General features: G+C 42.5%; 1 protein-coding gene across 2 annotated transcripts in view; it reads left to right on the top strand.

The window, feature by feature from the left end:
* Positions 1 to 24,208, top strand: part of Mrtfa (myocardin related transcription factor A) — a 178,456-nt gene that overhangs the window by 64,843 nt on the left and 89,405 nt on the right. Inside the window, exon 2 of one of the 2 annotated variants that reach the window (NM_001082536.2) lies at positions 8,242 to 8,503. In NM_001082536.2, coding sequence (NP_001076005.2) covers positions 8,263 to 8,503 — 241 coding nt within the window. In that variant the 5' untranslated portion in view covers positions 8,242 to 8,262. Of the gene's footprint in view, positions 1 to 8,241; positions 8,504 to 20,846; positions 21,122 to 24,208 lie in introns of those variants that run through there. The other variant, NM_153049.3, reaches the window with a different exon arrangement.

Here is a 24,208-nt window from a genome sequence, read left to right as displayed (position 1 = left end):
CCCAGCTCCTGGGAGACTGAGGCTGGAGGATTGTAGGAAGTTTTTGAGGCTAGTCAGGGCTCCATAGCAAAAGCCTACCTCAAAATAAAAAATAAAACCTCTTTAGTCTTGCTCTGTATTCTCCACATTTCTAAATATGATTATACTTTGATTCCTTGGTACCAATTTTAAACTGGAAATCTTGTAGGAAAAAATGTATCTCATGGGTTCTCTTCTTACCTTGCTCCCCATGAGATTGTATTGTTGTACATAGCTGAATCTACTTCAGTTGATGTTGTAAAGTATTACTTAGGTATCACCACTGTAAGCTCAGTCCTCAGAAGGCTGTGAGTTCTATGCTGGCCTGGGCTACTTAGTGAGATCCCATCTCAAAAGACAAATGGACAGTTAAGAGGTAAACATTATTCACTGCTTAGCCAAATGACGTTTTACTGTTACTTATCTTTTGTTTTATAGGGCTTGATAATTGCCTTCATTGAAAGTTTTGTTTAATTGTCTTTGAAGTATCACTAATTCTTTGCGCTTCTCACATACTCTCCCCCATTTTTGGTGGTGCTGGCATTTGAACCCAGAGTCCTAAACTCTGCTAGTAAACTGTGTCCCAGCTGCCCTTGTTTACTTGCTAAGATAACTTAGCTCTCAGTCTTGTTTTCTTACAACAAAATGCCTGAAACCAGGTGATTTTTTAAAAAGTTTACTTACTACACAGAGTGTGGCACCGGCATGCTTTATCATAAGCATGCTGGGGTGTATCAGATGGCAAGACAGGACACCTCTAAGCACTGTTGACATGTGAGTTGGGGGCACACATTCAGACCATAGCACCCAGAGCCACTTGCTCCTCTAGTCTTGGCACACAGTTAGGCTGTCCAGTGTCTGCCTCCATTTTCATCTTGGAAATGGTCCTCTTTCTCTTTTGGGTTGGACTTCCAGCTGCTCATCTCCTCTTTCTTTTTCCTCTTTTCTTTCTTCGTTGTAGATGAGATCATGGAAAGAAGTGTCTGAATGATTACTTGGGAGGCCATTTTTAAAAATGCTTAAAATCCCTTCACACTTGAATGATGGTTTTTGGGTTATAGGTAATTTTAGATTAAAAATAATCTTTTTGGCCAGGCATGGTGGCTCATTCCTGTACTCTTAGTACTCTGGAGGTTGGGGCAAGAGGATCAAGAGGTTCAAGGCCTACTTTAGCTACATAGTGAGTTCAAGGTCAGTCTGGATTGCATGAGACCCTGTCTCAAAACAAAACAGACATACCAAAAAAACCCAAACTCAAAATACTTCCCCTCATTCCTAGAATTTAAGCCATTATTTCATAATCATTTGGTTTTCAACATTGCTGTTGTAGGACTCTGTGGCTATTCTAGCTCACTGTTTGCAGAGATGTTCTTTCTACACAGTGTTAGCCACATGTTGCTAACTGGGGTCACTTGGCATTCACTGGTGCCTGGCTTGCTTAGAGCATACAGGAAGATTGCTCACACTTCTTACAGCTACAGAGATGTCTGGAAATGTTAGGTCCTAGTCCTTAACGACTGGTCTAGAACATTCCACATGGAAGCACAGCACCCTGAAGAATCTGAAGTAGAAGCTGCCGCTTCTTTTCAATGTTTTTGGCTAATTCGTCTGAGACAGGATCTAACTGTAGCTCAGGCTATCCTCAGACTCAGTATCTTTTGGGCCTATGTTTCCTAAGTGCTGGGATTCCAGTTGTACTCTACCATGCTTGGTCTACCCATCCTAAAACCTATCGTAGGACTTGGCCTAGTGTTATTTTACTGTACTCTACTGGTCAAGGCAGAAGCCAGCTTAGATTCAAGGGGAAGTGAAGTAGGCCTCACCAGTCACCCAAAGGGAAATGTGTCAGAATTTGTAGTCATCTTTTCTTCTGCCACACCAGTTCCAAACACTATTTCCCTGTCTCTCTTTTCTTTCCTTCCTTCTCTCTCTTTGTATTTTTGATTTGGTTTGGTTTAGGGTTGTTGTTGTTCTTCTTCTTCTTTGTTTGGTTTTGGTTTTAGACAGATTCTCTGTGTAACCCTGGCTCTCCTGGAACTCACTTTGTAGACCAGGCTGGCCTCCTGAGTACTGGGACTCTACGGTTTCTCCACTTCTCTCTTCCTCTTCCTCCCTCCCCCCTCCCTCCTCCCCCTATCCCTCTCTTTCTTTTTCTTTCTTTTTTGGTTTTGGTTTTCCTGAGTCAGGGTTTCTCTGTGTAATAGCCTTGGCTGCCCTGGAACTCACTCTGTAAAGCAGGCTGAACTCGAACTCACGGAGATCTGCCTCAGCCTCCCAGGTGCTGGAATCAAAGATGGTCTTACCACACAACCCAGCCCGGGTTAGCCTGGAGCTTACTATAGCGCCCCATCTCCCCTCCTTCCCTCCCCCCCAAAATAGTTTCCTCGCTACTTTGCAATCTGTATGGGTTTTATTTCATTAAAAAATTTTTTTATTTGTGTGTGTGAGATCTGAGGGACCTTGTGACATGGGGTGCTTGTGATGGTCAGAGGATAGACAGCTTTGTGAGGCTGGTTCTCCCAGCAAACACCTTTAGCAGCTAAGCCGTCTCCTGCCTCTGCTCCTGAGTGCTGGGATGACAGGTGTGAGCCGTCACACTAGGCTGTTCTTCTTTTACTGCTTGTTTTTCATCATTTCCAAAACACAGATGGTTTCTTGACCGTTATTTAGAAGTCCTGAATAGTTTGTGAGTCGTATAGAGACAGTAGGGTTAGAAGTGACAGTGAAGTGGACAATTAGTTGAGACTTGTTTTCCTCATCTTCTCTGCAACCAAAGATAGTCTCTAGTAAACTCCTACTAAATACTTGTTAATATTTGCATCCTTCATGTCAGATTTTAATACATGTGTGGGTGGACACACAAACATCTACTTAGACACACAGTTTTCTAGATTTGATGTATCTTTTAAAGATAACTTAAAAGTGTAAGTCTACTAATTGATTAAAAACATTTTCATGCAGAAAAACTAATGATCAAAAGAGCTGTCCCACCCTCAGAGGAACCATAACGTTTGGTTGTATGGCATTGGGTATGAGGGCTGCACTAGTCTAGTAGGTCTGTTTAGAGTTGTCAGCTGTCTCCCCAAGCTCTTCCCTTCTCGGACACACTTTGTGCTGTTGCTTCTGGGCACATATGTTGCTCAGACAGAAGGCATGCAGCCTGAAAGGGGGTGGGGTTGGGTGGGGAAAGATAAATGGAATCAAGAAAGGGAACAGATGGGTTGTGGGCATTGACCCTGCCCCCCCCCCCCCCCCCCCCCGTTGTTTTTGTTCTAGCTGCCGCTGATCATAAGTGAAGCAGCAGGCTAGATAATGGTCTTGGATTCAGGATTATAAACTCCCAACATTGAAGCATTCAATTTAGGGATGTTAGAAACTAAGAGGGACACTGGATCAGTAGTAGTGATGACCCTGCACAGTTTTCAGTGTTGTCTCTACATGGTCATACTGTCTTTAGGGTTTTCTGTACATGAGCTATTTGGCTATTTGAAAGTGAGTAGAGAGCAATATTTGCTAGAGAAGTAGATCCGCATCTGTATTTTATGCTGAGGTTCTTTCTCTTTTGTTACTGCTTATCCTCTACTGATTTCTAGCTTATTTCATAGGTCAAGGTCAAGGGAACCTCCTTTTATGCTTCACTAAGTCCCGGCTTTGCCTATGGAAGATGTTTGTAATCACTGTGTGTCTCATGCAGCCAGACTGGTGCTCTGCCACTGCAGCTTTGTTTCAGTTGTTGACTGACTGATCATGTCTGTGTGTGCATGTGTGCAGGCCAGAAGAGGGCATTAGGGGTCTTCCCCTATCATTCTTTGCGTTTTCTTTCAAGTCAAGGTTTCTTTCTGATCCTGGGGCTTGTGTTTTCTCAGGTAGGCTGGACTACCTTGGGGGTCCTGTCCCTGACCCCCTTGGAGCTGGTGTTACAGGCCTGTGCAAGAATCTTGGCTTGTTATTGCTGAATGTTAATGTGGAAGTTTGGACCCTAGTACTCATGGTTTTGTAGTGATATTTATTTCAAACACTTAATGGTTCTATAAATGTGAATTGGTTTATTTTTCGAGACAAGAGTTTTTCTCTGTAATAGCCTTGGCTGTCCTGGAACTCTGTAAACTAGGTGTACTTCAAATTCAGGCAGAGATCCTCCTGCTTTTGCCTCCTGAGTGCAGAGATTAAAGGTGTGTGTCATCACAGCCCAGCATAGATACGGACCTTATATATACTAAGCTATTAAAATCAGGGTGGGGGGTGGAGAAAGCTGGGAACTTAGGTCATTTGGTAGAATGCTTCCCGAGCATTCAGGAGACACTGGGTGTGATCTCTTAGTACTACATAAAAATAATTGTGGTGGTGTAGACCTGTAATCCCAGCACTGAAGACAAGGATCAGGAGGTCGTGGGCTGTCTCTGCTACATAGCAAATTTGAGCCAGCCCTTGAAACATGAGACCCTGTTAAAAGAAAAGAAAAGGAAAACAAAAACAAAAACAAAACAAAACAAAACAAAAACCCAGAAACTCACAATTCTAAAACCTTGACAGAACCTTGTTAAAACAGTCTTTCTATTTGCTATTTCTTTTACTCTACATTGTAAAAAGGCACTGTCAGCACCCACGTCACAACAAAATTGATAATTTGTGTTCCACAAAATACTTGGCTCTAATATGAAAAACTAGCCAGGGGTGTTGTCATGCATCCTGTGATGTAAGCCGCTGAATCACGAAGGTTGACTTCAAGGCCCACCCAGGCAGCATAGCCAGACCCTTACCTCCCATCTGGTAATAACCCCCCCCAACACACACACACAATGACAACGACAAAGCTGATCCCCACCTCTCTTTTATGAGTAGCTCCAGGCTTTGCGGGGGCGGGGAGCCGTCCTTTCCCCAAGCTTATCTTAAATATTTTCAGAGGGTTTTGAATATATATGTAGTAGATGAATACCAGGATTATGAACACATACAATCAGCTTCATGTTTCACTAGGAAAAAAGCCATGATGCCATAGGATGGATCTTTGTTGTATATTGGAACTAGTAACACAGCAGCGTTAAAGCTCAGAATTCCAGCAATGTTAATTTTCTAACCCATTTTAGGAGGAGTGTGATTCTTTATTAGTGAAAAGTAAGCACTTTGAAAACTGTGTGACTTTATCCTTTTAAGCTTGGTGAGTACTAAGAGTTGATCCTTGTGCTCGATGCTTGCTTGCTCCCCCTACCCCTCATCCCATTTCAGGAAGGTGATGTTGGCGATGTTATGTTGCCCAAGTTGCCCTTGAACTTCTAGGCTCAAGTGATGTATTGCCTTAGCCTCTTGGATTATACTATAAGCTCACAGCACTGTATCTAGCAGTAAAATTATTTGTATTGATTTTTAAACGTGTGTGTATATGTGTGATATGTATGTATATATGTATGTGGGCCTGTATGTTCTTGTTAGGAGGGTGTGCCTCTACCATTCCTGAGCCAAAAGGTGGCTCTAGCCATGACATGGCTGCATAGCCCTTGCAACCTGGTCAGGATGCCAATTACTGGCCCAGCTGCTAGCAGCTGTTGTGGATAATGACTGCTCAGTAGAGTCATTCACGGTGTGGGTGTTGGAGTGCCTGTGGCGGTCATAAGACAACTCGTGTGTTTTAATCTTCTTGTACTTGAGACATTTCGTTATCACTCTGGGAGCCAGGGTAACAGGCCTGCTACACAGCTCCTGTAAGGGGAGCTAGAATTACAAACTCTAGCGCTACTATATTTTATACCATCTTCTATTCTGTTTCAGGGGTTCTAAACTCAGGCAGTCAGGCTTGCATAGAGAGCACTTTTATCCATCAAGCTATCTGCTCAGATCTTACTTATTTATGTATTTAAATTTTTGTTCCCTATAATTGTGTGCATGAGCATGCACATGCCACAGCCCAAGTATAGAGTTCAAAGGGCAACTTGGTAGTGGTCTCTCTCTCTCTCCACTCTGGAGTCCAAGGACTGAATGTTGTCCTGAGGTAAGCTTGACAAATGCTTTTTTCCCTGTTGACTTGTCTCATTAGTCCTCATTTGTTTATTTGTTTATTGAACAGGATCTCTAAATAGATAGCCTAGGCTGTCCTGGAACTCACTATGTAGACTAGGCTAACCTTGAACTCACAAAGATCCACCTGCTTCCAGAGTGCTGGAATTAAAGATGTGTGTCACCACATCTGTTTATGTACTTTTAAAGAGATGGTGTCTTGCTGAGGACCCTACCTCAGCCTCTTTAGAAAGTGGCACTACAGGTGTGTGTCTGCGTCCTCTGATGGATACCTTGCACTGGGTTGTAAAGGGAACGCTCTCGTGCTATCTGTCTCTGTGGTGGTGCAGACTGACTGGGGAGAATGCCTGTATGGTAGGAAAGTTATGTGCTGAGGTGGGAAACCCCTTATAATCTTGTTGTTTTGTAGTAAGGATTTGATTACTTTGAGTCTGTCAGTTGTCACCAGGACTGGCTGCCAATTGCCAGCCCTATGATACCAGGACTTAATTTCATAAGTTAGCATATAAAGTACTGGGTTTCACTATGACGTATTTACTAAAATCTGCCATTATATTTATCTCACTGCCATTCCTCAACCTTCTCCTCAGTTAAAAAATATATTTATTTTGAGGCTGGAAAAATGGCTCATTATTTAAGAACACTGGCTGTTTTTCTAGGAAACCTGGCTTCAGAGATCCACCTGCTTCTGCCTCCTGAGTGCTAGGACTAAAGATGTGCACCACCACCATCCCGAGAATGCATGTGTTCTTAGCTGAATGCAAACACCAAGTCTCATTTGTTGGAAATACTTGTAGATTGTATATGTTGTTTGTTTTGTTTTGGGTTCTGTTTTGGTTCTGCTGTTTTTGTGGTACTGGCTGAACCCAGCGACGTGTGCATGCATGCTGGCGAGTGTCCTGTCACTCAGCTGTGTCCCTAACCAATGTCACTCAGCTGTGTCCCTAACCAGTGTCACTCAGCTGTGTCCCTAACCAGTGCCACTCAGCTGTGTCCCTAACCAGTTCTCTGTTCTTACTTGTTCTTACTGTGCATGAGATTTCTTGAGACTGGGCTAGAAGTTTTTTTCTTTGTTGCTCAACTTGGTCCTGAACTCCTGGACTTAGTGATCCTCCTGTCTTGGCCTCCTTGTGCTGGGGCTACAGGTTTGAACCACTTAGCCACGCTCTTTGACATTAAAACATTTTGTTGTTGTTTTTTATTCTTTATCATTTTTAAAGATATTTTAATTCTGTAATGAGTTTTTTTGTTTGTTTTAAGTAAAAGCTCTTGCTTTTCTTGTTTTCATAACAAAATCAGCTTAGAACTTGATCACTTGGCCGTTTCCTCAAAATGCTGGAACCCTTAAATAACCAGCCTTCTTTTCGATCTGTGGTCAGGCTCTACACACTCGAGCCTCAGCCCAGTGTTTGCAGTTTTAGCCTTTTTTTGGGAGTCTGCCCACTGTGGCCGCACTGCTCCAAGCTTTCCCTGGGCACACAGCATGTCACTCTGTGGGGCTGATACTTGCCATGTTTCATGCAGAAAGTTCAATGGATCTTAGGAACACTTGCCATGTTCATGGGAGTGCTATCAGCATAGAAAAAGGGAGTGTTGTGTTTAACATTCTAGTTCTGAGTTCTGTGATTGAATACCTGTGTAATAGTTGGCTAACTCCAATACCCATCACCAGACAGACATCTCTATACTTCTTTACAAAGAAGTCTTAATTCCCTACCGTAGATATGATAATGCATTATGCTAATTCAATGGCTATCCAGTCTCTTATTTCTCAGGGTACTTTCTCTTAGTATTTGCAACGTAACATTTATTTCACGGCTATTTCTCCTTGGTTAGCATTTCCTTTTAACCCGTTATATGTGTGAATGTGTGTTGCTTTTATTTCAACTGTATGTTGTCCTTCTGAGTTAATCAAAGACAGTGAAATCGGCACTCTGGGAGTTTAATAACCATACTCACTCACTTTACAAAAATCTCTTAAACTGGTTGCATCAGTGCATGCCTATAATCCAAACACTCAGGAGGCTGAGGCAGGAGCATCACAGACTTGAACCTTACCTGAACTGTATGGAGAGATGCTGCCGTCAATTTTTGAGCACGTTGATAGAATCCTAGTTCTGTAACCTAGAACATTTGGATTCCATGTATGGTCAGAGGTTCAATTTCTTCATTGTAACATCTACACTTGGTGTTTTCTCCCCCAATTTCTAGGTTACCATCACGAAAGCCAAGGTGGATTTCTCCAGTGTGGTGTGCCTGCCCCCTTCCGTCATTGCTGTGAATGGGCTGGACGGAGGAGGGGCTGGCGAAAATGACGACGAGCCAGTGCTCCTGTCTCTGTCTGCGGCCCCCAGCCCCCAGAGCGAAGCTGTTGCCAATGAACTGCAGGAGCTGTCCCTGCAGCCCGAGCTGACTCTAGGCCTCCATCCTGGGAGGAACCCCAATTTACCTCCACTTAGTGAGCGGAAGAATGGTGAGTCCTTAAGAAATTTCTGTATTTCTTGCTTTGAACCAGAGTTCCCTTGTTTATGATGTTACAGATCCTTGCCTTACTTCACATCTGGTGAAAGTCTTTTGTTTTAATATTTCTTATAAAATAGAGAAATAGCTTATGTGTTATTTATATGTAACATTAGTATGTAAAATATTCATTATATTCATAGCTTAATTTATCTTATTTAAGAATAGCTTAGTTTAGGGGTTGGAGAGATGGCTCAGCAGTTAAGAGCACTGACTCCTCTTCCAGAGGTCCTGAGTTCAATTCACAGCAACCACATGGTGACCCACAACCATCTATATATCATGGAATCTGATGCTCTCTTCTGGTGTGCAGGCACATATGCAGGCAGGACACTACATAATAAATAAATGTTTTAGGAAATAAAAGGCAAGGAAATAAAAGTTTAGGAATTCAGCATTTCCTACTGTAGTTTGCCGTCCGGCTGTTCTGTTGATCCTAACCCATACTGTCCACTAGTTCATCAGTTCAGCAAACGCTGGCTGATCATCAGCAAAGCAACAATCACCAGTTAAGGACTGAGTATCAGGCCCATGAGCCTTCGAGGAACATATCCCATCCAAGCTGTGACATAATGCAACCTCGCCAGCACATAACCCCATCTAACTGAGGACATTTGTGTGAGTTTACAGCTGGGCAGAGTGGCCCAGCATAAAGCTGGTAAATTCCCCAAGAGGGTAGGCAATGGCATTGCTCTGCCTTTGCACCACCATAAAGTCAAAAACTTGTAAGCTGAACCAGGTTAGGTCAGTAACTGTGTATTCTTCTACAATCTGTGTTTGTAGAAGAAATCAATATTTAATATTTAATATAACTTAATAATAAATAATATTTACCTTATGAGTTAGTAATGATACATATTTTCCAATCTAATCTCTTAATCAGTGTGTAGTTTGCCTGCAGAATACCAGTCTTACATCTACCTTTTATGTGGATAGCATTGTTTTCATTAATCTTATCTATTAGGATGGTTTTTCTCTGTTTCTTAAATTGTTTTGGCTGCTCTTACCCTTAAAGTTTCCCATGATTTTAAAGTTACTTAATTTCTGCAAACAAAATAATGGCAACAAAAGAAATACTTTTTCTCTAAAAAGATATTAAAATACATAATAGATCTTTTTTAAGAAACCTGTTTGTCCTCCACTTAGAGTCTACCACTGCCTTTTTAAGGATTTATTTTTATTTTAAGAGTGTGTTTTGAGCTGGGCGTGGTAGCACATGCCTTTAATCCCAGCACTCGGGAGGCAGAGGCAGGTGGATTTCTGAGTTCGAGGCCAGCCTAGTCTACAAAGTGAGTTTCAGGACAGCCAGGGCTACACAGAGAAACCCTGTCTTGAAAAAACACAAAGGGGGCTGGTGAGATGGCTCAGAGGGTAAGAGCACTGACTGCTCTTCCAAAGGTCCTGAGTTCAAATCCCAGCAACCACATGGTGGCTCACAACCATCCACAATGAGATCTGATGCCCTCTTCTGGTGTGTCTGAAGACAGCTACAGTGTACCTACATATAACAATAAGTAAATCTTTAAAAAAAAAGGAGTGTGTTTTGCCTGCATGTATGCATGTGCCCTGTGCATGCCTGGTACCTGCAAAAGCCAGAAGAGACCTATCAGGTCCTTTGGAACTGGAGTTGTAGATGGTTGTGAGCAACCCTGCCAGTTCTGCACGAGCAGTATGGTGGTTTGAGTAAGAATGGCCCTCTTAGGCTCATGTGTTTAAATGCTTAGTCACCAGGGATGGCCCTGCCTAAGAAGGATTAGGAGGTGCCCAATGCTTTCCACCATGGTGATAACGAACTAAATCTCGGAGACTGTAAAGAAGCCCCAATTAAATGCCTCTTATTTCTATAAGAGTTGCCTTGGTAAGAGAACAGTACCTAAGAGAAGGAGCACGTGTGCTCAGCTATTGTGCCACCTCTCCAGCTCTGCCATTGATGTTTTTGGATGTGCGAAATGGGTGTTAGACTGGGTCTCATCCTATGAATTGGGCTGGCCTTATTGGTCTTCCTGCCTTAGCCTTTTGTGTACTGGGATTGCAGGTGTGTGCCATCTTGCCAAGTTCTACCTCAGCTATTGGTTTGTCCATCTCTTTTCTCAACCCACGTTATGTGTCTGATGTACCTCAAAGTAAGGATTCGGATGCTGGCACACTCACTGTTGCTGAGTGGAGCGTCCCGTGTCTGCTCTATTGAGTTGTCACAGATTAAACACACCTGCTTGTAACTAGTATTTATTCTAAAGGGATGATTAACATTGCCAGAGAGCAGCTCCCCTGTGTCTCTTCCTACCCAGGGCTCTCTTCTTCCTGCTTAAAAGAAATTATCATCTTCCCTTCTGATCTAGTTTCAGCTAGTTTCACTCTGCTCTGTTTGTTTAATTATTTATTGGAAGATGCTAGTGTCACCATGTTAACTCAGGCCTCAGAGCAGTCCTCTGCCTCAGTCTCCTGGCTGGGCCTGGGAGCCTGACCTCCTATGCTGTGTATTTTACTCACTTTCATACTTGATTTAGAAATAGAATCATCCTGCTTATCCTCTCTTGATGGCTTCTCTGAACGTCTTTGAAATTCATTTCTTGTTTACAGCTATAGTTTCTGTAAATAGTGTGTAAACATTTGGATTGTTTTAATCTAGGGCTATTATGAATCATGCCTCTGTAAAACTTATTTCTTTTGGTGTGTATCTGTTGGGATTTGGGCTTAAACTATATCATTTATAAGAAAATGGGAAAATTTATACTTAAAAATATATGGGTCTTGGGCCTCTGACATGGCTCAGTGTGTGGTAAAGCTTACATATTTGATGGGGGGGGGGGAGGGATTAATCTATAGGAAAGATGGAAGAGAGGAAAGTAGACAGAGGCCAGTGCGGTCCTGAGGATCCCAATTTAAGCAGCTGTGTAACAAACCTGACAGTCCCTGTGACCAGCTCTGAGAGAGAGATCTGACACCCTTTTTTGTCCTCCATGTACTTGCACACGTAAATGAAACAAATCTATTTAGTGTAATAGAAAAGAGAACCTGTGGAGATAAAAGGATCACTCCCATGGTGCTGGCTGGTGGAGTCAGGCCTGTGTGCCTCTGAGGAGGGAGGAATGGGGAGGGATGGCAAACAGCAAACCCCTATGCCTGGGCTGTATGTGGATAAAGTTAGTGCTGATGGAGAAGTGGAAAAGTCACCTCAGTGGGCTAGAAGTCCTTTGTAGGTGTTGGGCTGAGGTGAGGGTAGGTGGGGTGTGCTCAGCCAGACTCTTGGTGTGAGTGACACCATCTGGAGGTGTGGCCTGGTTAGAATAGGTGTGTCACTGTGGGTGTGGGCTTAAGACTCTCATCCTAATTGCCTGGAAGTCAGTCTTCCACTAGCAGCCTTTGGATGAAGACATAGAACTCTCAGCTCCTCCTGTACCATGCCTGCCTGGGTACTGCTATGCTCCCACCTTGATGATAATAGACTGAACCTCTGAACCTGTAAGCCAGTCCCAATTAAATGTTTTTTTATAAGACTTGCCTTTCTGCCTTCCAAGTCCTGGTATCAAAGGCATGTGCCACCAGGCCTAGCTCTTTATGTTAGTTTAAATTTAAATTTCTTGAAACATTTTGAGGTCCTGCATGTGTTTTTACTTCAGATAATGTTTCATGTGCCTACAGTCACTGAATAGAGGTTTTCTAGTGTCAGGTCAGTGTGGTTGATGGTTTAATTGTCTGTTGTTTTTGGACTCAGCATCCTATCAGATGTTAAAGTCTCCGCCATTGCCATGTGCCTGTATTTATCACATTTGCCAGATATTGCTTTCTGAGTTTTAAGGTTCAGTTATTAATTGCATATATTTGTGATTATTGTGTCTTCCTTATATAGTTGTGGATTCATTGTTATAGAAAGTCTTTATGCCTTTAGTAATATCTTCCTCCAGCTTGTTTTATTTAGACATTAGTATAGACATTTCAGTGCCTATGTTTATTGTTTACCTGGTATGTCATTTCCTGTTAGAATCAAGATGGACCTCTGATAGACTGGGTTTAGTTCAGTATGATCCTTCATCCACTCAGACAATCTCTTTCTTTTGAGTGGAATTCATTCACATTTAATAAATTCATTGATTTAAAAAAAAAAAAAAAGACTTGCCTTGGTCATGGTGTGTGTTCACAGCAGTAAAACCCTAACTAAGACACTTGGTCATTGTCTCTACTCTTCATTCACATCCTAGAGATTTCACCACTACACTTTCACCTGAAACTGCCCTTTGAATTTGTCAGTGTTGTTTGTTATGGATGGTGTGGCCCTTAGTCCTATCCCAGACATTTGAAAGCCTTCCTCTGCTAACATTACTCTTGGCATTTTTCATCTCATCTGTCTGTCCACTACCTTTTCCGCTCAGACCTTTTCCTCTGTCTTTCTACTTCCTCCTTCCATTGTCTTCCTCTGAGAACTCAGTCCGGAGGCAGAGGCTTTTTTTTTTTTTAACACCTTTGCAGGAGTTCAGGGCAGGGGCAGAAGTGGAAAATCCCTGAAGTGACTGTGATGCAAGACAGTGCGCCTGCCATTCTAGAGCAGAGGAAGTCTGGAGTTTGACATGTGCACAGCTGTGCTGTATGTAGAGAAGTGAGAGCACTGCGTTCTCAGATCTGTTTTACTTGTATCTTACATGGAAGAGCTGTGGATAGGAAGGCGTCTTTCAGGGGCAGTTGGTAGTCAAGCTCTTGGTTCCTGTTTACTGACGAGTAGGTTCCCTTGGGTCAGTGCTTCTCAACCTTCCTGCTTCTACAACCCTTTAATACAGTTCCTCATGCTGTAGTGACCCCCGACAATAATTCATTTCGTTGCTACTTCATAACTGTAATTTTGCTTCTGTTATCGTAATGTACATATCTGACGTGCAGGATATCTGATATGTGACCCTTAAAGGGGTCCTGACCCACACGTTGAGGACTACTAGCCTTTGCTTCACCTCGACCTTGGTGGCCTGACTTGGAAACACTTGGTAAGAAAAGTCCATGGCCTGTTTTCATAGCACTCCATTGTCTACTTTGAAGCTGAGCATCTGAGCCTAAAAAGACACAGTGTCCCCCCCTGAGCTTAGAACAACCTGGACAGCGGTCTCTGAAGTGTGCCAGTTCTCTGACTCCAGCTCAAGAAGCTCTGGCACCCAGTGAATGGATACGTTATGATTTTCTTTTACTAACTATGTTCACTCCTAAGTAATCTATATCAGTTACTTAAAATATGGATGACTGAAATGATTTTTCATTCCTTTTTTGCTCATCATAGCTAGTATTCCATTATCTTGTGCACATCTGTGATTTATCCATTTTCATTGCTGGGTACTACAGGCTTACATGGATAACTATTGCATAACAGAAAAATCTGTTTCTGTTTTCCTCACACACATAGATGGATAGATGGATAGACAAGACAGACAGACAGATCTTGTTAATTTGTTCCACAAGCTGCTCGTGGTCACACATGCCTTTAATCCACTCACACAGAAGGAAGAAGCCCGGAATCTCCTGAGTTCAAGGCTAACCTGGTGTACAGAGCCAGTTCCAGGACAGTCAGGGCTCCACAGAGAAACGCTGTCTCAATAGGTAATAGGTAGGTAGATAGATAGATTCCTCTGTGGATATTTGTGGTGTTCCTAGTTTCAGACTGTTGATGTTTTAGATACCTTGATATCTTGATATGTGTATAATAATACCTTATAATACACTGAGGATGGACAGTTTGCATTTCCCACAGTTTGAGTTATGCTAACTGGAATAAACTGTGTTACATGGGGGAAGCAACTCCTACCTTGTTCTTTTCCAAGAGTGAATCTCTCATCTGTGCTTTTTTTTTTTTTTTTTTTTTTTGCATTTCCTTATGAATTCCAATATTTCTGTAGGGATTTGGTTAAAATTATGTTAAGTCTGTAAACTAGAAGAATTGTATTTTTAGATTATTGTCCTGTGACTATATTCTCTGGTGTATCAGAGCTTCTGTGTGAAGTTCTATAATTTCCTATGTGGAAATTATACTTTCTTATTTCTCACACATGTTTTGTTCTGTTTACTTTACCCTATTTTTGTGGACCTGAGACTTGAACCTGGGCCCTGCATGCTGGCTGTAGCCTCTGCCCTCCATTTCCCTTTAAATGTTTCCTATATTAAATACCGTTGCAAATGTTCCCTTTCGCTAGCTGATCTCAAGTATTTTCCTGAAAGAGTTAGTCCGGTCTGTTTTCTAGGGTGCTGGGTGGGGTGGGCCACCCTGCGTGAGGGAAGGACAGGACAGAATGGGTGGGAAAAGGTTATATTTACTCCTTCCATGTGGCTTTTCCTCCTCTCTGAGTGACTTAAGAAGTCCTCATTCCATTTTGCATGTTTTTAACTGCCAGGGGAGAAAGGGCCAATTTTTCATGTTTCCTGTGAGGGACGCCAGTACACTTCTGCACCACAGAGCTGCACAGGAGGTACTAATTAATCGTTGAGAGAAGTAAAAGTCTTGAGTGGGCAGTTTCAGATCTAAATTATAATATTTTCTTGGGTAAAGAAAAGAGAGTTTTAAAACTATGTTCCTCAGGAGTCTCAAAGCTTTTCTAGATTTAGTCTCACTTGAAAATGTCCAAATCTTAAGATTCATTAAATGACTATTTATAAAGTGACTTAAAGACTTTTCTAAAACTACTTTATCCCAGTCTTAAAGATAATCAGTATTCCATCTTATTCATCAGATGTTAAGCCAGGCTCCTAGTGAACAGATAGCAGATAGAACCCCCTACTCCAAAAAAATAAACAGTAGAAACAAAAAACCTGGCTTCTCATAGGTCCACCCACATCTCAGAGAAGCCTGCTGTCAGCATTCGGCATGCCTCCTGCATCATCGCCGCTGACTTGTGTGTTATGTGCCCTGATTCCATTTAGCCTTGTAGCTTAAGGTTTTCATACTCTGTTGAATATTTTTTCTCTCTCTCCAGTTGGGTATTTAAAACAGTTTCTACTTTTTACAGAAGTACTGACTTAAAGTGTTTGACTATTTTAATGTTGTAAAAATTATTCCAGGACTCTTTTCAACTGAGTTCTAACGTATTAGAGAATAATCAAGGTAAATGAGGATTTCATTGTCTAACTTAGACAGACAGACAGACAGAAAGAGAGAGGGGGGAGAGATTAAACAAGTTATATGAGCCAATTCATTTACAAACGATAAATCTTTTAAAAGGAAAAACACAAGATGTTAGGATAACAGATCAAACTCCTGGCAGAGGGGCATTTGCACACCTGTAGTATAGTCTCACACAGACACATAGTCACTTAAAAATAAAGTTAACGGGCTGGTGAGATGGCTCAGTGAGTAAGAGCACCCGACTGCTCTTCCGAAGGTCTGGAGTTCAAATCCCAGCAACCACATGGTGGCTCACAACCATCCTAACGAGATCTGACTCCCTCTTCTGGAGTGTCTGAAGACAGCTACAGTGTACTTACATATAAATAAATAAATCTTTAAAAAAAAAATAAATAAAGTTAACAAATTTAAACAAATAAGATAAAGTGGGAAAAAAATTAATGACAGCAAAAGAGTCAGTTGGTAACTAGGACCGTCTCAATACAGGAAGCGTGGACAGGAACAGCCCAGTTAAGAATTTACCTCAGGGGCTGGTGAACGCACCTGCCGCCTGAGATGAATCTCAGGACCAGCAGAGTCCTGCAAGTTATCCTCTGGCCTCCATTTAAACAACAGGAGAAACACTGCAAGTGACTCATGCTTGTCACCCAGCCCTGAGGAGACCCAAGGAGGATCGCTACACATCTGAGTCCAGCTTGGACTACAGAGTTAAGACAATGCCTAGAAATGAATAAATGAATGAATGAATGAATGTATGGTTACTGCTGTATGGGGAGAGGATGAAGTGTGTTAAATGTGTGTTGTTGGCGTGGGCATGGCCATGCCAAGAACCCAGTGCCTCAGACCTGTGGGAATGGTCATGTCTCCCTCTGGTCCAAGTACAAGTGTTTATGAACAGTTTAACAATTGGCATGTGTATGTAGAAACTACCAGAGCTTTCTCTTCCCAAATGTCTGAGACTGAGACCTGAGACTATTCTCTATGGAGACCTCCTACTGAGCGTAGCTAGCCTGTCGACTACCTTGTTCAGCTGTGTATAATACATCTGCCTTCTTGCTCAGCCACATAAATGTGCTGGGCTGCTACTGGACCTGGAGTGCCCAGCCTGCATGTGTCTGTCCTTCCTTCATTCCCTGGTCACATCAGATCACCCCTGCTGTGCAGGCTGTGTATGTAGGTCATGCCACTGTGGCCCAGCTGAGGTAGGAACGAGAGTTTATGACACATTTCTGCCCCAAGCTTTAACTCAACTTAGATTGGGGTTCTATATCTAACTCTCGATAACTGGAAACGAGGAGGGATAGATCAGTGCTGTGAAAAAAACAGCAAAATCCAAAATGTGGAAAGCCAGCCTGCATTCTTGAAGAAAGTACAAGATTAAGGATATGTGAGAGACATATCAGTGAGAGGAAATGTGTTGTCACCTATGAACTCCAACTTGAGTAAGTCCATTTCCACAAATGTATGAGATAACTGGAAAAATGTAAACGCTACTTAGATAGTTGTTTGTATAAAGGGATTAAAAATATTTTGGTATGGTAAAAATTTAAATACCAGTTAGATAGTTGATCATATTAAGTGGTTAAAATATTTTGGTATGCCATTATACTGAATAGTTTTGCATTCTCTCTCTATAGAAAATTGGATGCCTTGGATTTCCTTTGGCATGACACGTTGTTGATGGGTGCTCTGTGCTGGCAGGAGCACAGAAGGGCAGATAGAACAAGTGTGGCCACATGGGCAGGAGTTCAAGCGGAATGGTGGGAATGGAAGCGGTTTAGTACACGCTTCTTTCCTGTCTTTGTATGTGTTTAACTTTTCTGTAAGTTAAAACTGTTTGCAGACATTGAGCAACATTGAAAGGCCTGGAATGAAGTACTAAGTGAAGGGATAGAATAAAAAATGGCTTTGAGGAATATATTATGATGTAATCAATTCCATTTGGTAACTAATTTTGCATTTTGTAACTCATTAGTGGTTCAGGGCTGGGTGGAGCATAAGTTTATGGTTTGGGATCTCTGTAATTGAGAAAGGGAAAGGCCTGCCTTGCAGGGAGCAGTACAGGGTGATGATACTACAAGCTTGCTTTTGGACATATGTGCTTAATTAAAGATAGCCAAGTAGAGAGGAATAGTTGCAGACTTAAAGGTGATGTCAGAGTTAGACATGGGCTAAAATTTAGTTGGAAGTTCAAACATTCGGGAAGGATGAGACTGCCCTGGGAGTGTGTAAAAGAAAGGAAGGGTGTCCTTAGAGGGGCAGAGAGAGAGGCGTCATTGGGAACTCTAAGGGGGATGCTGAAGGAGGCAGGAAGAGTATGGAAGCACTGGCACGTTCTCACGGTGTCTCGTGTAAATACTGCTTGCCTGTGTGGTTGGTCTTCTCCTCCCCCCCCTTTTCTCTCTTTTATTTTATTTTCTTCCTTGAAGTCACAATCTCACTATGTAGCCCCAGGTACATACTTTTCAGTCTTTCTGCCTTGTTACCAGGGTGTTAGGTTCTGAGTCTGTATCACCTCTCTGGCTGGTTCTTCCAGATTTGGAAGACCAAAGGCCTTTGGGGGTTTTGGCATCTGATGGGGTAGGAAGGAAACCCATGTGTAATATGCAAAGTTATCTTATTTAACATTCTTTAAATGTTTTAAGGAATTACCAAAACATGCCAAGCATTTAAGAACTATACTGGCATTTGTAGTATCATGTCCCTTTAGTGCAGTAATAGCGAATGGCTCATGTTAAATTCGCCTTGGTTAGCTAGAGTGTCATGATTGGAAAGGCGCAAAGCTTTCATTTTATTTCCCGTGTGGTTGTCCTTCATCCCCAGGGGGCTATGGCCCAATGTAGCGAATGTATACTTCAGTTCCGTATGCTTTTATCAGTGTATCTTTCAGTTCTTTTTATGAAATATTACCAATTTACATGAAAAAAATATGGAAGAAAAGCTTTCAATACTTTGAATCCAATACTTTGGACCTGGGGAGCCTAGTCCTAAAGCCTGTTTGTACAGTTACTGTGGAGAGATGCAAAGATGTTTGTGTTAGTGTTCTCTAAAGGAACAGAATTTATAGTGAGAGAATGAATGGCTCTACCATTCATTTAACTATTATCTATTTGAAGGGGATTTATTAGGATAACTTACAGGCTGAGGTCCTGCTAGTCCAACAATGGCTGTCTACCAATGGAAGGTTGGAGAATCCCGTAGTTGATCCAGTCCTCGAGGCTCAGCTGGTGAGGAAGTAGCTTCTAAATGCCAGGGAAGGAATGGGCTTGCTAGCATGAGTGAGAGCAAGCAGGCAGAGAGCAGATTCCTTTTTCTATGTTCTTTATGTAGGCTGCCAGCAGAAGGTGTGGCCCAGATTAGAGGTGGATCTTCCCACCTCAGAGATCCAGATCAAAACTGGGTCTTCCTACTTCAGTCCCTCCTGGGTGTGTCCAGCCATTTGGGTTTTAAGTTAATTCCAGATGTAGTCAAAATGACAAGTGAGAGCAGCCACCACAATAAAAGAAGAATCCAACTGCTAGGCAAATAGCAGTTGGATTCTGGGATTTTTAAAAAAATCACGTTTTTAGATTTCTGTTTTTTAAAACAGCTTTTCTTTCTTGTGTTCCTTCTGTCCCAAATTCATTCTCAGTAGGATTTGCTGTAAATAAGTGAGATCAGCTAAAACCTGCGGTTCCCATTATTGTCCAACACCACCCAACTGTCCAAGTCTCCTGAGGGCGCACAGCATTCATTGTCAGCACTTCTTATGGCAGGGGGTGCCTGGCAGGAGGGGACAGTCTGTGCCCTTCTCTCAGTCTTTATGCAGAAATCTTGTAATTTGTAATTTCCTCCAAGTACAGAACTGTGAGTGAGAAATTGCTTCATATGAAGGAAACAAAACAAACTAACCCCTCACGGCATATTGTACAGCTCCAGAGGTTCAAAGGGATGACTCGGCCTTTTAGGGATGCTCTTCCACGTTACTAACCTCTGACCAGACTCTTAAACAGTCCCAGTTGAAATTCTCTCATTTTTCATATGACAGTTGGAGCTCGGTTGCCAGAAGGGGGCCTTGAGAATGCGCTGCCTCCAAAGCATCGTGCGCCCACACTGGCTGCCACTCCACTGCCTGTTGAGTCATTCCCTGAGCTCTATATAGAGCTCGGCTCTTAAACACCGTGTTCTTGGAGTGAGAAAGAACCAACCTCCCTGCACCAAATCTGCATTGCCCTTTCTTTTGTGCCTTGCCTTCTTTGTGAAGCTGTTCTTTTAAAAGGTCTCCCAGGGCTTGCGTTTATTACTTGTTTGATTTTGTAGGCATGAAGGCATCCACTGGGCCAGGACTGCCCTAGTGTGCTTCACCAGAAAGAGTCAGGAATTCTAGGTAACGGCCCAACAGCTTCCTAGTTTCCTGATATTTATTAAAAGTCCATCAAATTGCCCAGAAGCATATTAATATCATTTTATTGTATCAGTTATTTAAACAAACTGCAAAAGGGATAAATGACCTTTATTGAGGCATGAAATAATTTCTACCTGTAATTGAAAAGGATATTAGGTTTTGGGTTTTTTTTTCTTCCCGGGAAAGCAAAATGCCCTCGTCTATTCTCATCTCGAAGAGCTGCTCCTTGTTTTAGGGAAAGGCCGAGGGTTATCAGGAAAGGACTCTTTCACATATATGCCATACTCCAGCATGTTCATAGAGCATTTTAGGAAGGTTATCTGTGGCATTCTGTCCATCCACAGCTAGCATGTCCCCCCATGAGCAGTGAGGGGCTCTTTAGGATGACTGGCAGATGTGAGAAACAGATTCCCGCTCCGGCTTTTGGAAACATTTTTTAGTTGGAGAGGGGGTGGGGAAACAGTTGAACTGTAGTTAAGTAATCAGCTTTCTTAGCTGTTGCCTATAAATACCACGTTTGCAAGGCTGTTGGACTCCTCAGCAAAGTTACGCCGAATATGTGTTTATTTGTATTATATGTTGATGCGTGTCTGATCTCCGAGGGTTTCTTTCATGAGACTCAGCTTGGATTGTGTTTGCTTTGTTGTCCGAAACTGCGTTAGCCCCAGAGTTCCTTCTAGTAGAGTTTTGAATAAAACCTGTCTTCCCATTTTTAAGAGAGGGAAGCAGTTTGATCTGTCTTACGAAGTCTTTCTATGCCCCTCCCCTGCCCCTAGAGAGGACAGGAGGGGAGGAGCCACTGCTCTAACCACGAACTTCAGGTCTTCTCTGGAGCGCTGGGCTTCCTGTCTGCACTCACTCAACTCTGGGCCATCTTGACTTGCCTGAAGGGTGGAGAGTTGATGTCTTCCCGGAGAAGAGCAGTGAGGGCTCACGCTCTCCTCTGCGCACAGGCATGAGACTGAATTGGTAAAGCTTGCTGTGGCCTTTTAGACTTTCCCTGTGACTTTTTGTATCTGTGATCTGTTTCCGTGAAGACTCCTCCGTCATGACTCTGCTGGAGCCTGAGATGCTAATGATGGCTGTGCAGTCAGGTAATTCCCTTATTTCCTGCAAAGCTCACTTGCCACGGGCGTCTTTAAGATGGTTGAACACATTTGTGTTAGCCCTGGGCTGAGGTGGGAAGCTTAAACATAAATTATCCTGTACTATTTCATTTTCAGGTTTTTACTGTTTTTAATTTCTTCTTTAATTGCGGTTTCTAGTTATCACACTCAGCTTAGAGTTAGATGCTCACAGATCTGAGGAGGACCCAGCAAGGAGACTTGTTCGTTTTTCTTTAACCATTTGATCACTGTTTGGCACTGCTTTTAGAGAAAGATAATTACATTGCTTTTGCTGCTTTACACGCTACGTCTTTAATTGCAGCCTACTCTCTTTATGTCACTGTGAAAGTATCCTTTGTGGGCTCCTCCACTGTTCTCTCTCTTCTCTGTAAATCCTTTCCATTTCATCTTTAAGCATCTATGGGAACGCTCTTGATAAAGCACAGGTTGGGGTTAAATTTTACAGATAGGGAAGCAGTTAACAGAAAGAATGCAGGATTTTTGAAATTCTATCTCTAAAAATAGTTTTCTAATTCAAAGCTTCTCTTAAAACATTTAAAAATGTCAGATAGTTTTTTTTTTAATGGTTTCTTTTACTTTTGGTGTTTTTAAAATTTGTAAGTCAGATAATCTAAAAATAGAGAATGTTCCCTTTCTTATTTTTAGACTTCTACTAAACTGTAATCTGTAGTGTTTTCTGACAGATACACACAAGTGCCATTTGTACCCTCTACCCCGTTCCCTGGCCCCACGCAGAGAACGAAACTCTTTGGTGATGCTGACACAGTCACTGGCATGGTGGTCTCCATTCTCCCTGGGGAGTGCTTAGAGTGAGTGTTGTCAGACCCATGGCCACATCAGCTGAAGACATTACAGGTTGCGCCTCTGGACAGGAAGGGCCAGGGAAGAAGAATCCACTGCCATTCTCTTCTTCCTGGTTTACAATCAGCCATAATGAGTCATTTATCATATGAATTGTTCTGTTCTTATGTGCTGTGCATTTCAGGTTCTCTTTCCCTTTGCTCCCACAGATCTCTGGAGCGTTGTGTTCCAAACAAACAGTGTGCTTAGCTGAGTGTTTCCCATCTGTCTCTGATGAGGCAGCTCAGGTGCTCCCAGTTAACTGACTCTCTTCTCCCACCTGTAGTCAGGTTTTCTGCCATGTGAGGCCAAGTGCATATTTTACTTCAGGGGCAGATTTTAATATTTGAGCCCTTTCTTTTCGATCATTTTTATTTGTAGGTATCTTAGACAATAACATTTCACAATGCAGGTGCAAGGCTTCTTCTTCCTCTGAGATAATTCCAGTGTTCCTAGCTCTAAAGGGAGAGGAAGGACTGTTCTTTGTCATTTCTTGTCTCAGAGCAGGTTTTCCTACAGCACGTGTTGGGCAGGGCTGGTCACCCATCTGTCACACAGCTACTTCATAAAACTTTCAAAGGACAGCAGCGTGTAAGACAAGTGTAGGTGAAGTGACAGGCTGTGGATACAGGTAGGACCAAGGGTCGATAGATACGGACTTTACTGTTGTATGCTGGAGTGCCATAGCCACAAGCCCATTGTAAGAGTGATGCAGTTACCATTTTGACAGAAAATGAAAAGAATCTGCTCTGAGATGCCAGTAAACAGTGACTCTTGTTAGAAGCCAAGCACTGTGTTAATCTGTACCTTAACAGCGTTCTAAGAGACATGCCTTTCACATCAGAGAACAACTAAACCCTTCATAGAGAACTGAAGGTGCGTTTGTGGTACACTGTGCTCAGCAGCAGTTTCCACTCAGTATTTAGGCTTGGGGGCTCTGGCAGGACATCTTGGGATGTCTGTGAAGGTTTCCCTCCTCGGCACTGCCAGAGGCGCTGCCTTTCTGTGAAACCTGTCTCAGTAGGATCCCTCCCTCCTGTCACTCCCGAGGCCTCAGTGCACACCAGGTATCACTTACACGGGGCTTCCAGATTAGGTCGTTCGCTTCTTTGAAAGAAGTTTATCTTTAATTATGGGTATATGTATCTGTGTGGCTGTGTCCCTGTGAGTGCAGGAGCTGCTGTTACAGGCAGCTGTGTGCGTGCCGCTGTCATCTATGGGCGGCCCCCACTTACTCGTCTGAAGAGCAAATCACTATATGTGGATTCCTGCGGTGGCACATGAGAGACACTAATTTATTTTCTGAGGAATGATGGAACTTTGTTTGACTTAGTTCTCCTGACTAATACGCAAAGCCCTTAAGATTTTTGTAAAAGTATTTTGTAATCTTCCATAAATAAATGAATCCAGTGGCCATCATCCTTTGTTTTAGCCGGTCGTTATCCAAAGCTTTGTGGCTTTCAAAGTTGACATTCTTTTGCCTCTCTGAATTTGTAGTATGCCCTGTCTGTGAGGATGTGGGTTTTTATATGGACCCTAGTGTTCCAATCAAGCCATGACTAGAGTTTGTGTCACTGCCATAGGAGTCTGTCTGGGTTGTCACAATTAGAAAGTGACTCGAATGGACATTGTAAAATTTCTGAAGCTGTCCCTAAGGGAATAAATAAGATAGGGCCCCAGCATTGACTATCTTTCAGAATGGGGGTGCGCTAGAGCTCAGGCCTGACAGATGGGATGTGGTCTTTTGAGCTTATTCTGAGACCATGCTATACATGCAAAAGGATATATAGGTATGCAGTAGGTGTATACACTTGACACATATGTAAACTCATGAATCCTACTACTCAGCCTAAGAAGCAGAGCCTAGCCTGGGTAAGCACACTTATTGGACACGCAGAGCCTAGCCTGGGTAAGCACACTTACTGGACACGCTTGCTCTTCATGTCCTTTTGGATCCTTTTATGTTTTACACCACTTGAATATTGCCTATTGAAAAAAATTCATTAATTAAACAAGTTTCTCCTTTGTTTGTTAACTTCCTTACCCTTTGATATCTTTGTACTTAACTCCTAAATATTTCTTTGACTTCTTACTCCTTGATCATGGCAGTTTTCCCTGCACTGTTCATTTTAAAACAAAATGTGCAGAATAGGGGATGGCAGTCACTTCAATGAAAGCTGGGGAAAAGCCAAGGCACGGGGACAGTAGCACATT

The sequence above is a fragment of the Mus musculus genome, chromosome 15, assembly GCF_000001635.26.
Source record: "Mus musculus strain C57BL/6J chromosome 15, GRCm38.p6 C57BL/6J".
Taxonomy (NCBI): Eukaryota; Metazoa; Chordata; class Mammalia; order Rodentia; family Muridae; genus Mus; species Mus musculus.
This window is presented reverse-complemented; position numbering and strand designations above follow the sequence as displayed.